This window comes from Papaver somniferum, chromosome 7 (genome assembly GCF_003573695.1).
Source record: "Papaver somniferum cultivar HN1 chromosome 7, ASM357369v1, whole genome shotgun sequence".
In the NCBI taxonomy this organism is placed as follows: Eukaryota; Viridiplantae; Streptophyta; class Magnoliopsida; order Ranunculales; family Papaveraceae; genus Papaver; species Papaver somniferum.
In genome coordinates this window covers 76,992,368-77,004,738 of record NC_039364.1, presented here as the reverse complement: position 1 = coordinate 77,004,738, position 12,371 = coordinate 76,992,368, and the positions used below count along the sequence as shown (strand labels likewise).

General features: G+C 35.7%; 1 protein-coding gene across 3 annotated transcripts; it reads left to right on the top strand.

Moving 5' to 3' along the window:
• Positions 1-8,604: 8,604 nt before the first annotated feature.
• LOC113297679 (embryogenesis-associated protein EMB8-like) lies at positions 8,605-11,968 on the top strand. 3 transcript variants are annotated; one of them, XM_026546238.1, is made up of 8 exons: positions 8,605-9,194; positions 9,621-9,749; positions 9,981-10,112; positions 10,444-10,586; positions 10,739-10,836; positions 10,938-11,032; positions 11,215-11,264; positions 11,557-11,706. In XM_026546238.1, exons 1-8 carry the CDS (start codon positions 8,745-8,747, stop codon positions 11,576-11,578), a joined length of 1,119 nt encoding a protein of 372 aa, XP_026402023.1. In that variant the 5' UTR covers positions 8,605-8,744; the 3' UTR covers positions 11,579-11,706. The 3 variants fall into 3 exon arrangements, with proteins under 3 accessions (XP_026402023.1, XP_026402022.1, XP_026402024.1); XM_026546237.1 differs by having other exon boundaries at positions 8,616-9,194; positions 11,211-11,264; positions 11,557-11,968; XM_026546239.1 differs by having other exon boundaries at positions 9,083-9,194; positions 9,625-9,749; positions 11,211-11,264; positions 11,557-11,968.
• The last annotated feature ends 403 nt before the right edge of the window (positions 11,969-12,371 follow it).

The following is a 12,371-nucleotide window of genomic DNA, read 5'->3' as shown; positions in this document are numbered from 1 at the left end:
GTATGTTTTTTCAGTATAGTAGATATGTACTGACAAGTTTTAGTTTTTTACAAACTAAACTAATACTAGAAAGAATATAACTTACCTGTGATGGTTCTGGCATGCTCTTTTCCTCTTGCAGCAGCTCTTTCACCTTTCGCTCCAAATCAGATCTAGCCCAAATTTTAAACTGTGAAACTTCAATATCGAACTTGTGGATTTTCTTCAGAGCCCCCCATAACAGGCATTGTTGGAGTAGCATTTCCCTGTTCATTCGACTTTTCTTGGGTATCATCTGGAATTTCCTGTTCAGCCTCTGTTACCAAGGGAGTAGTTGCTGATGGAACGGTGTCATCCAAATCATCATGCCCTTCTTCAGAGACTGCTAGATTCTTCTTCTCCCGAGTTTGGTTGTGGAGGTGGGTAAGCTCTGTGATATATATCATTCAAAAGCTCTTCTAGGATACTCACATCAATGGGGAGGCCGTCCTCTTTCCTGCTCTGTAACTCACCCATTTTTCTGCAATTGTCAGCCTCAAATCTTCATTCTTTACTTCCAAATCCTCGAATTTTTTGCCAATCTACTGTCAATGGCACGTCTTCAACTGGAAGCCTTTGAGCAATTTCATTCAACATTTCTTTTTCATACATAGTATATTCATCCTTAAATTCTTTAGAGAACTGGAAAAGTACATATAACGCACACATATAACCAGTTTTTGTATCAGTATAACATATATGTACTCAAATAAATAGTGCATATGACACACACACAATCATTTTGGTCAATCAGAAAACTGCTTTTCTGATAGTGTCCTACCTAAAACAAATCATTTAATATTATGAAAACATAAATAATTATACTTAAATTCATCAACTTTAATCAGTTTTTTAGATATGTACTGGTGCATCATTGTTTCCTAAACCAAAACTACAAGAAGCATAATGAAATAAAACTTATCCTAGTAATATGTATTGTTTTTCTTAGGGACTTACTGTGTATTGCGAAGCCTCCATATCCTTTAGAAACTCAACAGATATTTCTTTGATGTTCCACCTTGCCGCTCTTGGAAGGTATCGATCATCTGGTAACGTCACTGGTTTCACCAAGTGAGTATGCTCCGCATACAACAACTATGACAAAATAACATCAATAGAATCAAATACAGAAACTTAAATGACAGTAGAGTAAATATGTACTTGGAAAAAAAAGCTTGTACTAGATGATCGATACCAACAAATAGACGACACAACCAGTGATGTCCTCGGGAGTGTTGTAGTTCTGATTGATTTTCTTCTCTAAGAAACTATGTATCAGGTCAGGCCAAGATACATTCTTTGACTTCTCAGATCATCATCACTAAACCAAAGTACTTTTCTTTGAGTTTATGAGCATCTTTTGTTGTAAAAAACAAAGTAATACACATAAACAAGCATAATAGCTTAACCATATCTTCAATTGTTTGTTCAGTTTCTACTCTTGGTATCATGTACTCCATATCTTCATCATCTTCACTATCGGGTACTTGTTCATCACTGTCTTCGCCACCTTCAGATTCAGAATTCTTGATTCCAGTACGCTTGAGCAGTTTCAAGATGGCATCTTGTAGCATTGGTCTTGTAACCGTGTTGCTATCACCAAAGTGTCTAATGTAGAATGGTTTCTGCCTCCATCCACCACCTCCCATCAAAAAGGTGTCATCAGTTCTTCTTCCTGCCATTCTTGGCATTCCAAACATTACACCCATTTTTTCTGGTGTCGACGTGATAATGTGTGTTTCACCTCTTCTAACAAACTCAAATTTGAGCTCATTCTTGACTCGATCCCTTTTGTAACACTTCAAGTACTTTTTCACTGCACCTTCCAACTTTTCCCAATGACTTTCTGAGTACTTAGTGTGCCAGAACATCAAAAACATTTGTCCATAAGAAGATTCGGCTATTTTTTTGCAATGTGGCTTCACTCAAAGTATATTTACTCGCCTTCATTCTGGCAACCAGGCTATGTAATGCTGTGAAACCATACCTATACAACTTCCTAACAGATTTTGGCACAACCTTACCTGCAAAATTTAATTGGTTTTATTTCAGTATAACATTTATGGACTACACATTCATCATCTCAGAAACACAATCAATCACTATTGGCCTTATGTACTTCATATCCAAAGATCATTATCACATAAACAAAGAAACTGATGAATTTAGAGTACATAAACACTACAGTGTCTCAGTTTTTTAGTTATGTACTGCCAATTATGTGCCAGAAACACAAACAGTGGTAAATAGACACATAAACAATGTTACCCATTCACTACTGGACTTATGTACTGCCAAAAAATAACCTAATTAAGAAAAAACCTCAGTATTTGATATATGTACTGGTGGTTCTATGTATCAGAAATAAAATGAAACACATTGCATATCACTTTTGATTCTTATTCTACAGTTTTATAGTTATGTACTGCCAATTCTAAGTGCTAGAAACACAAAGTAGAAGTTGCATGTAAACTCTGATGGGTTTTCATAAATTTTTAATCAGTACTTCAAATATGTACTGGTGGATCTATGTCCCAGAAAAACAAAAAACATACTGAAAGTGTTAGAAATAGTACCTTTTTTCTGAATTGGTGCGTTTTTACTCGGTTTTCTTCGTTTTCTTTTTAGTACATCTGGAGATTCATCGTCCGATGAACTTTTTGAAGTTTTTTCTTCGATTTCGGCGTTTCAACCTTTTTACTCTTTTTCCTCTTTGATTTTCGTCTTGAAATTCTTGAATCGTCTTCTGATGTTCTAGGAGCAGTGCTATCATCCATTATTGTTTCTTCTTCTTGGATTGTTCTTGTGATTTTTCTTGTTTTAACCATTATCGGAAGAGAATATAGGTTTTAGGGTTTTTCTCTATTCTTGTGAATCAAAATCGTTGTTTGCAAACTATTCTCTGAATGATTTTTGGGATATGTTGTCTCAAAAGTCTCTAAATGAATTTGGGTTTCTATTCTCTCTGTGAAGAGAAAAAATTTTCTCTTTGAAAATCTCTGAATGTGAAGTCTAAAAACCGCAAGAAGGTGGTTGTACGGGAAAGAGAAACCGCAAGAAGGTGGTTGATTTCACACGTGAGTAGTGCTGGGGTAAGCTGGTCATTTTACTAGTTTCAAATAATTATGGACCTAATGATAAGTCTAAAAACCGGTTGGACCCTACTATAACTAACTTAATGAGCTTAGGACCAACTAGCAAATTTTCCTTCCACAAAACTAGTGTTTGTCAGACCACAAAGAAATAAATATCTCAAAGACAAAAGACCATTTTAGCCTCGTCATTTATAGTTTTTTGCAAGTTTACTCTTGCCCGAAACCGAAATACCTGCCACCCGATCCGTTTTTTTTTTTACTTCCTAAAACTTTCCTAAGAGTCGCTAAGGCTAATCCTAAAATGGAAACAACCACCTTCGTGATGAAAATTCTGCTGAGACACAAAAGCCGACAATGATAAATACTCCTTTTGTAAGCATTACCAACAAACTCCATATCCAAAACTATTGGAAAAAATACGAGGTCACCCACTAACCCTTATAAGTATAACCACATCGATTAAACAACCATGTACATAACAACACTAGAAACGTATTGGTTGCTGGGCATGGATAATTATCTAATTAACAACATCCAAGAACACAACCCTTACTCTTACTTTCTTTTGCCTATCGATTTCTACCGACAACAACACTTGTTATTGGAACATTTCTTTTAAAACTAAATATGACTTTTTTCCTTTTCGATTGCAACCAGCAACCACACCTTTAAGATGGAAAGAGATCACCTAATAGACGGGAATGTCATTTTAACAAGCACTTGTTGCGCATCATATCCGAAAACGTCCAAACAAAACTTCTCCATTTTTTATCAGAAAGTCCAACAAAACTTCTCTACACTCATTGTTAGAAATGCAATTTGAAAAAACTTCTCTCTTTTTAACACAAAAATTAAAGAAATCAAAGGATTACTACCTCTATGAAACCCCTTTTCGATGTATGTTTTAACACCACTTCAAGCCTCTTATTCTAGATTTTATTTCTTAGTACTAGATATCCTTCCAGCATCCTTTTCCTGATCTAATCCTATTAGAACTATAAAACTAAGTTGATCTAGCAAACTAAATCAATTCACCTAAGGCTGTTCGAAAGAAATCCACGGATACCATTGTATCGCTTTACAATTAGATTCATTAAGAACAAATTTTTTATTTTTTAAAAACACATGTCAAAGGTGTTCTTTCTCAATCTTAAAGAAATTTTAGACATCCTTCCACCCATTGCATAGAGAAAAGCAAGGATTACAAGTCCTGTTTTTTAAGTCGATCAATTTCAATTTTAGAGAGGAGACAAGTAACACCAAATTGAAGAGATATGTTATAGCGAAAAAAGTCAAAGAAAATTAAATATACTAATGATGTTCAACAATATCCATAACACAAAATATCAAAACAAGCTGAAATCAGGAAAGAAGCAGAAAAAATTGATGTTCAACAACATCCTTACTGCTGATGCTCAACAGCATCAGAAACAATAGAGATTCAAAATATTACTAGCAAAAACATAACAAAAAAACCCTACCGGTTCCAATTCATTCCTCCCTTATTGATGATCAATCTGCATATCCACTAACCCCTACCTACTTAAACTAGGGAATCCAGATATAGAAAGTTACTCCATAAGGAGACGATGAATTTTTTTTCTTTTTTGAAAAAAAATACTGTTTGGAAGCTAGGAGAGAGAAAGAGCAGATGTTTGTTTTTGTTTTAATTGTTGCCGAGTACACAACCAGTTTCTTTGTCAAGTGAAGATTCACTTATATTTCCAGTTTGTACAACAGATGAAGATTTTCCCATAGTGATGGTTCCTGAATTTCCAGCTTCATGCTTATCTTTACTAACTTCCTGTGCAAACCTTAACATGGCAATGTTTGAAAACACGAGGGTACTTAAATACACCACCAATCGGTTCTTAGGCAACCTGTATGGACAAACTTAAATACAATTGCGAGAGTTCAACTTAATGAATCTCAATCAAGGAATAATATTTAGAGTTACATCTCTTTCTCTCATAATTAGAAAGTTTAAAGAACCAAGTCCGTGAACCTGACTATATCTGAGAGTACTTGGACGATCTCAAAAATCAATATCCAATAATCAATCAAGTCGTATCTAACAAACAAGGATGGATGTATCTACTTTGATTGATTTACGTACAACCTGTGATATTTCAATTATAAAAATAAACAATATAATGCGGAAAAGAAATAACACAGACACCAGAAATTTTGTTAACGAGGAACCCCACAAATGCAGAAAAACCCCGGGACCTAGTCCAGACTTGAACACCAAACTGTATTAAACCGCTACAAACGCTAGCCTACTACCAATTAACTTCTGACTGGAATGTAGTTGAGGCCGAATTAAGTCCTCACCGCAATTCAGTTACAGTCGCGCTACTTACGCCTCTTGAATCCCAACATGACTCATCGCAAATGATTCTTTTAGATGACGTCCTTTATAGCCTAAGAGTTGCTTCAACTAAATTGAAGACTTTAAACCAATTTGCCTCCCACAGATAAGCCTATATGTGTGATTTCCTTTTTGATCGTAGATCAGGGTGAGACTAGAAATCGATAGCAATAGACAAATGAGGAAATAACTTGATCCCAAAGAAGTCTTTAAACTAGCGGACGTAAGAGATTTTTCTAATTAAGTTACTCTCCTCTCCAAGATAATATTACGAGAATACTATTAGTTGGTTACACCAGAAACAACAAATATGAAGTTTGCCTGGCTCAGGATAAGTTTGTAAGAAGAACAAACTTCAATATTTATAAACCAAGGTAGCTTGAACACCATGGAATTTCCTTAACCGAAGATATTATAAAGATATGCAATAAAGCACATAAATGCGATTTTATGAATTCCAACCAATATCCAACTGTATAACTGAAATCTCCATGGACAACTCAATATTAGCTAGCACTTAACTAATATATATTTCCAAAGATATGTTTTGATTGCTGGTAAAACAAAACATATTAACTTCGAAAATCGCAAAAAATATTTTCTACTATTTCGGATTGGGATCTCACCTTGAGTATCAAGGAATATATTTGAACAATTAAGAAATAAGATTTCAGCACATGTTAAAATTACTCACCATGTCAACATCTTGAACTTTCCTATTTTGCAAACTCAATTTCCAAATCACACAATCCCTAAAGTGTATGTGACTTAGAGAAATCAGTTTTTCCTATTAGGACTGGTTCTATCATGATACCTAAAGCAAGTTAGGATTGGTTCTATCTTGACTCTCAATATAGGTAGGGATCGGTTCTACCTTGACTCCCAGCATAAGCTAGGATCGTTCCTTCCTTGGTTGATGAAAGAATGCTCCATGAGATGTGAATATAGCTGGTGATGTTTGTTCTGAATGGTCGATTGATGACTTATTTATAACAACAGAACTCTCGATCTCAAGTAGGTGAGATAAAGATGAAAGATATAATAAGCATTCCCTCAATGATCATCGGAATATCTAAGGATCAACAGATGAACCTATTCTCCAGGAATAACAAAGTGATGCGCGTACTATTACCCATAACCTCCACGATCGGTTGTTCTCTTTAGCGGTTAGAAATAGAGCTGGGCTTTCTCACATATGTCGTAGACTACCATATCAAAACCTTAAAGTTATTACCCCATGTATTTGACTAAGTCAGCCTTCATGTATGATGAGTTTTTAGGGTAACAACACTCTCTGTATTCCAATATTCCCTAGTTGCACATTGTGACTAGTACGTGCATGTGGAGAACACGAGATAGGAGTAGATCGTTTATGGGATACCAGATGAGCTGATGTTGAGTGTAAACCTGATATGGTCGGCCATGATAGAACATATGTCGAATTTATTTTTCGTGGTCCCCTCTAGATGAGCGTAAGATCCCCGAAGGATTTACATTGCTTAATTAGGTGTTTGAGCGAACGAATGGGAAAAAGATGTGGCACCTTCCATTAAAATTAATTTTGATGCAAGTTTTAATATAAATTTTAATTCTACTAGTATTGAATGGATGAGGAGCAAGCGGGAGCGATTGGAGCTTTAAAATATATTCTCTGGGCACAAACCAATAACATATCTCAGCAGCATCTGAAGGGTGATAATAAAAATGTAGTAATAGTTTTGAATACGAATATCTGAGTTGTTAAATGGAAAACCAGTTCAGTTATTTTAGATTGTTTGCATCTTTTAAATAATTTTGAGGAGGGGAAATGTAGTCTGAGAGGGAAACAACCATGCTGATCTAGTAGCTAAAGATTCTCGAACTGCAATTACTAGGTAGGGAAAGAGCCATACTGATCTTGTAGCTAAAGATTCTCGAACTGCAATTACTAGATCTTTGATATTTGATAATTTTCGTGTATGATTACAACTCAATTGAGGATAATAATGTTTGAAGTTAAGTATATCGTATACCCTATTGCAAAAACATAAAATACTTGTGAGTGTACCGAAACCCATATAATACTCCCTCCGTTTATGGAAAAGAGATACTTTCACTTTTTCAATTTGGCCTATTTTTAGGCTAAAATGAAAAAGTGAAAGTATCTCTTTTCCAAAAACAGAGGGAGTATAAGATAACCATCTCCGGGCCTTGGATTGGTACACTCTCCCTCGCAATGAGCCATGAAGACAATTTTTTTTTTTTTTTTTTGAAAATAGCATAGATTACCAAAGGCAGAGGGTTAATCCTTTGATTCAGACTCATTGGAAATCAAATCAGATTGATTTGTTCCTCCGATGACTGAATCTGCAGAATTGACGCCATCTGTAGTGATTACACCAGAGTTTAAATTACACACATTTTGAGCTTTGACAGTGTCTAAAGCCATTGAAGGAATTAAAAACATAGGTACATCGTTAAACAAAAGTCTACTAGATTTTCTTTTCTTCCCTTTTTAGCTAACAAATCAGCCACCTTGTTAGCTCGCCTGTCTACGTGATGAAAACCCAAAAAAGATACTAGTTTTGTAGTCGCAACCTTTTACTTCTTCTAATATTGCTAAACTCTGCCATTGAATTGAAACCTCCTTTCCTTGTAAATAGTTAATAGTCACTTTATCGCCTTCAATTACTAGATTCTGCAGATTATTTTCTATGGCCCATCTTGTTGTGTGCAAAAGAGCTAGAGCTTCTGCTTCTTCTGTTGTTGAAGCCCTGAAGATTTCCATTCATGAAAACAACTCCAAAAGCTAAATATGTACTCCCTCCGTTTCTTTTTAATAGGCTGGTTTTGTTTTTAGAGAAATTTAAGGAAATTAAGAGAACTAATCATTTAAAGTGGTCCTCATGACACTTGTCAATAAAAGAAGTGAAGTGAAATGGTCCGCATGACACTTGTCAGCAAAAGAAGTAAAGTACAATGGTCCACATGACACTTGTCATCAAAAGAAATTAAAAGAAAAATAGTCCCAAAAATTAAAATAACATGTGACTTTTCCAATTAAAAGATCGGCCTATTCTTTTGAAACATTTATTTATGAAAACGAGCCTATTAAAAAGGAACGACGGGAGTAATTTTCTTTAATAAATATGAGTTAAAAAAAAATGGATTATAAAAAATCAATTCACACGTGAATTTGAGTGGGACCTCTAACATCTTACCTCCTCAGTCCTCACTGGCCATTCCTAAAAGAGATCTCCAATAAAATCTCCAGCGAGTCAATGACGACCACCAGAACTACCACCATCCTCTCCGCCTTTTCCCATCTCACTTCCCGCCACCACCACCAGGTCCACCGCCGCATATCATCATCGTCATCCAACAGAAAAATGAATTCCCCTCTGAATCGTCAAATCTCAGATTCAATATCTGGAAATGACAATTTTAACCTCAAACTTGTTTCCTCTTCCGCTTCTTCTTCACAAGTCGGCGAAGCTACTGATTCATTACGCACCGTTTTCGAAAAACTGCGTCGTCCGTACAACCCATATCCACTTGTCGGTTGGAATCGTCATATCGAAACGATTTTCGCTGCATTTTTTCGATCTCTTCCCGGTATTAGATTTCGACGAGAGTGTTTAAGAACAGCTGATGATGGTGTTGTTTCTCTTGATTGGGTTTGCGGAGATGATACTGAGATTCCTATCGATGCTCCCGTTCTCATTCTACTGGTATATTTTGAATTCATTATTGTTGTTACACTAATCTAAAATCTCCATGGGAGTTATGATTTGAGTTTTCTCTGAGTCACATTTTCAACTGCAGTTTAAATCAATTTATTTTGTAAGCAACTTCTATAGTATAAAATATTTGTACAGTATACCGCCTAGACCGTGGAGCCACTTCGTTTGACTAACAGTCAACTCAAGTAATTAGTAACTGTGCTAAATGAAAATTCAAGCTATTTCATTTGTATCCTCATTACACTTACCAGTCATCAGAGTAATAGTTGCCGATGTAAATCATCAAACTTGGGAGTAATGTGGTTGACAATTAGACACATGTCATAGACGACTGTCAAATGGACTATGATGATTGTTTCAGTTATTAAAATTTTAGTAGAAGCTAGAAAGAATATTTGACATGGAAAGTTGCAGCCAGGTCTAACTGGAGGTAGCGGTGATACTTACGTGCAACATATGCTTGCTCGAGCTAGAAGACTTCGGTGGCGTGTCGTGGTGTTCAATAGCCGTGGTTGTGGAGGTAGTCCGGTTGTAACGCCTCAGGTTTTTGCTAATTCTTAATTTCCTTAATTTAAGATTTCTTGGTTGTTAAGTTTCAATTAGAGGGAGTTAAACTCTGCTTCGAATGGCAAAATGTATTATGTGATACTCGATCATCTGATTTACTATTTGTCGAACAATCTTTTATGATGCACCGTATTGTAAGGCCTACTAAATAGTTTTGATCTAATCAGGGTTGTTTTTGCTTTGTTTGTTTTATTCATGAACATGCAGTTTTATTCAGCTTCGTTTACCGGAGATACACGTGAAGTGGTTAAACATGTTTACACTAGATACCCGAATTCAAATTTATATGCTGTTGGTTGGTCTCTTGGAGCAAACATTCTTGTGCGATATTTGGGTGAGGTAGGAGCAGGTGTTTGTTGTTTATTCTTTCCATATCTGTCAAATTTATGTGTTTTTATGAGCACAATAAACAGAATTCTCTATCTTTCCCTTAGTTCACTTCATTGCTTCATTTGTTATGGAAGTTCTTAAACCCGACACCAACTCATGTTGGTGTCAATTCTAGATGGTATTGAATGTACAGATCATTTACCAAAGAAGAGATAAGCATAGGACTGTCTTTAGGTTTCATTAGTCATATCTATGATGGTTGCAGCTATGGATACAATAGTTGGTCTATTTATTCTGCTGTTGCTTATTCTGATTTCTTTTTATCACTCTCTTCTCACAGGAAGCCGAAAACTGCCTTCTCTCTGGAGGAGTATCCTTGTGTAATCCTTTCAACCTGATCATTGCTGATGAAGATTTCCGTAAAGGCTTTAATAACATATATGACAAAGCTCTTGCGAGATCTCTCACCAAAATATTTAAGAAGTAATTCTATTATCATCTTGTGTCTGCATTAACTTTCATTTATGTTTTATCTACTACTGGTGTCCCACCCCTCATTTTGGCTTTTTATAGATATTGGATTCGCCAAACAATCAGTAAATCTTACAGTAGTTGTTGTGGATTTGAGATTTTAGGCATGCTCTACTTTTTGAAGATATTGGAGGCGAATATGATATAAAGCTGGCTGCTAATGCCAAGACTGTCAAGGAATTTGATGAAGGATTAACACGAGGTATGTAATAAACCCTTCTGCTAGCCTTTAAGGCTGATGATTGACTATGGGGCTTAGTTTGTGCAAGTCCAATAAGAACTACTTTTTTGATTCCCTTGTAGTTTCCTTTGGTTTCAACTCAGCAGAACATTACTACTCCAGCTCAAGCAGTTCAGACTCGATAAAATATGTCCGGAGACCTTTGTTGTGTATCCAGGTTGATGCCCTTGTACCATATATTTATGATAACCAAAATCCTGGAAGTGAATTTCGCTTTTTTGTAGTAGCATCGATTTGCAGACATGAAAAGGGTAGAATTTTCAGCAAGGCTGATCCCTAGTTTGTCAAACTATAGAACATACTAAGTTATATCATTATATGGATGGTTTGTGCAGGCAGAGAACGATCCTATTGCACCATCTCGTGGAATCCCGTATGAAGATATCAAGGTATTATTCATCTTGAAGCTTTATGATGTGCCCGATGTATACCCGAGAAACTTAGCCAAGCATATATTTATCCATGTAGCTGCAGTAAACACTAATTCAACATGTTTGGTAGTCAAGTCTGACTCCTCTTCCTGACCTCAAACATGTTTACTTTTCAGAAGCTTCCTAAAGATAGACTTGGAACAAATTTTCCGCCTACAAATAACCCCATGAACTTTCTTCAATTAATGTACATCAGCACAGATGATGTTTTTTTTTTCTCTTTCCAATGTAAGCTTCTTTCGTGTTCCAGGAAAACCCAAACTGTTTGTTGATAGTAACACCAAAAGGCGGGCATCTAGGATGGGTAGCAGGAGATGAAGCACCATTTGGAGCTCCATGGACGGATCCTATCGTCATGGAATTCTTACAACATATTGAAGACCCTGCCCCTGCCTCATGGAACTCTTGTGTTACATCGGATGACGCAGATCACTCCGGGAATGGTCTCCATAAGATAGGTGTATAGACCGATGTACATTTGTACATTATTCATTAAGCTTACATAATTCTTTTGTATAACGTCACTAGAATGTGACCCGTGCCGGCACAGTCTATATGAGTCTTAGCTACATTGCGTAAGACTAAGCTATAAACATCATATATAAGGTACCATTCACCAATATTTATCTGATTCAATATTAATTTTTATCATGCAATTCCTACATTTGATTTGATTCTAAATTATTGCCTATATTAGATTTTCAAAACATCAATTGTTAATCGCAAACATGAAGCATCAAAAGTCCTAGATTAAGCATGCATCATCAAGAGAAATTAATAAAAGCCATTTAATCAATTTTCATTTGATGCAAATAATCATAAAAGAATTGCAAAAATTAATTTAGATAAATTTTACCACATATTTATCGGAAAAATGGCTTCCTTCGTCGCCTCAACATTGGGGTTTAGCTCTTCATTTTGGAAACACGCTCAAAATTCATATTCATTACTCAAAAGTGTTTACAAGAGGTGAAAATATAATAAAAGTGAGAATTGCAACGAAAATAATCGTTGCAAATTCACTGTTACACAAAAGGATAAAAGAAATGCAGTAACCGTTGGACT

What these genes read in the sequence shown, in the direction of transcription:
- LOC113297679 (XM_026546237.1), top strand. Translation starts at nt 8,745, where the DNA reads ATGACGACCACCAGAACTACCACCATCCTCTCCGCCTTTTCCCATCTC. An exon ending in CTCCCGTTCTCATTCTACTG is followed by an intron (nt 9,195 to 9,620) that starts GTATATTTTGAA and finishes GGAAAGTTGCAG; the next exon opens with CCAGGTCTAACTGGAGGTAG. An exon ending in TTGTGCGATATTTGGGTGAG is followed by an intron (nt 10,113 to 10,443) that starts GTAGGAGCAGGT and finishes CTCTTCTCACAG; the next exon opens with GAAGCCGAAAACTGCCTTCT.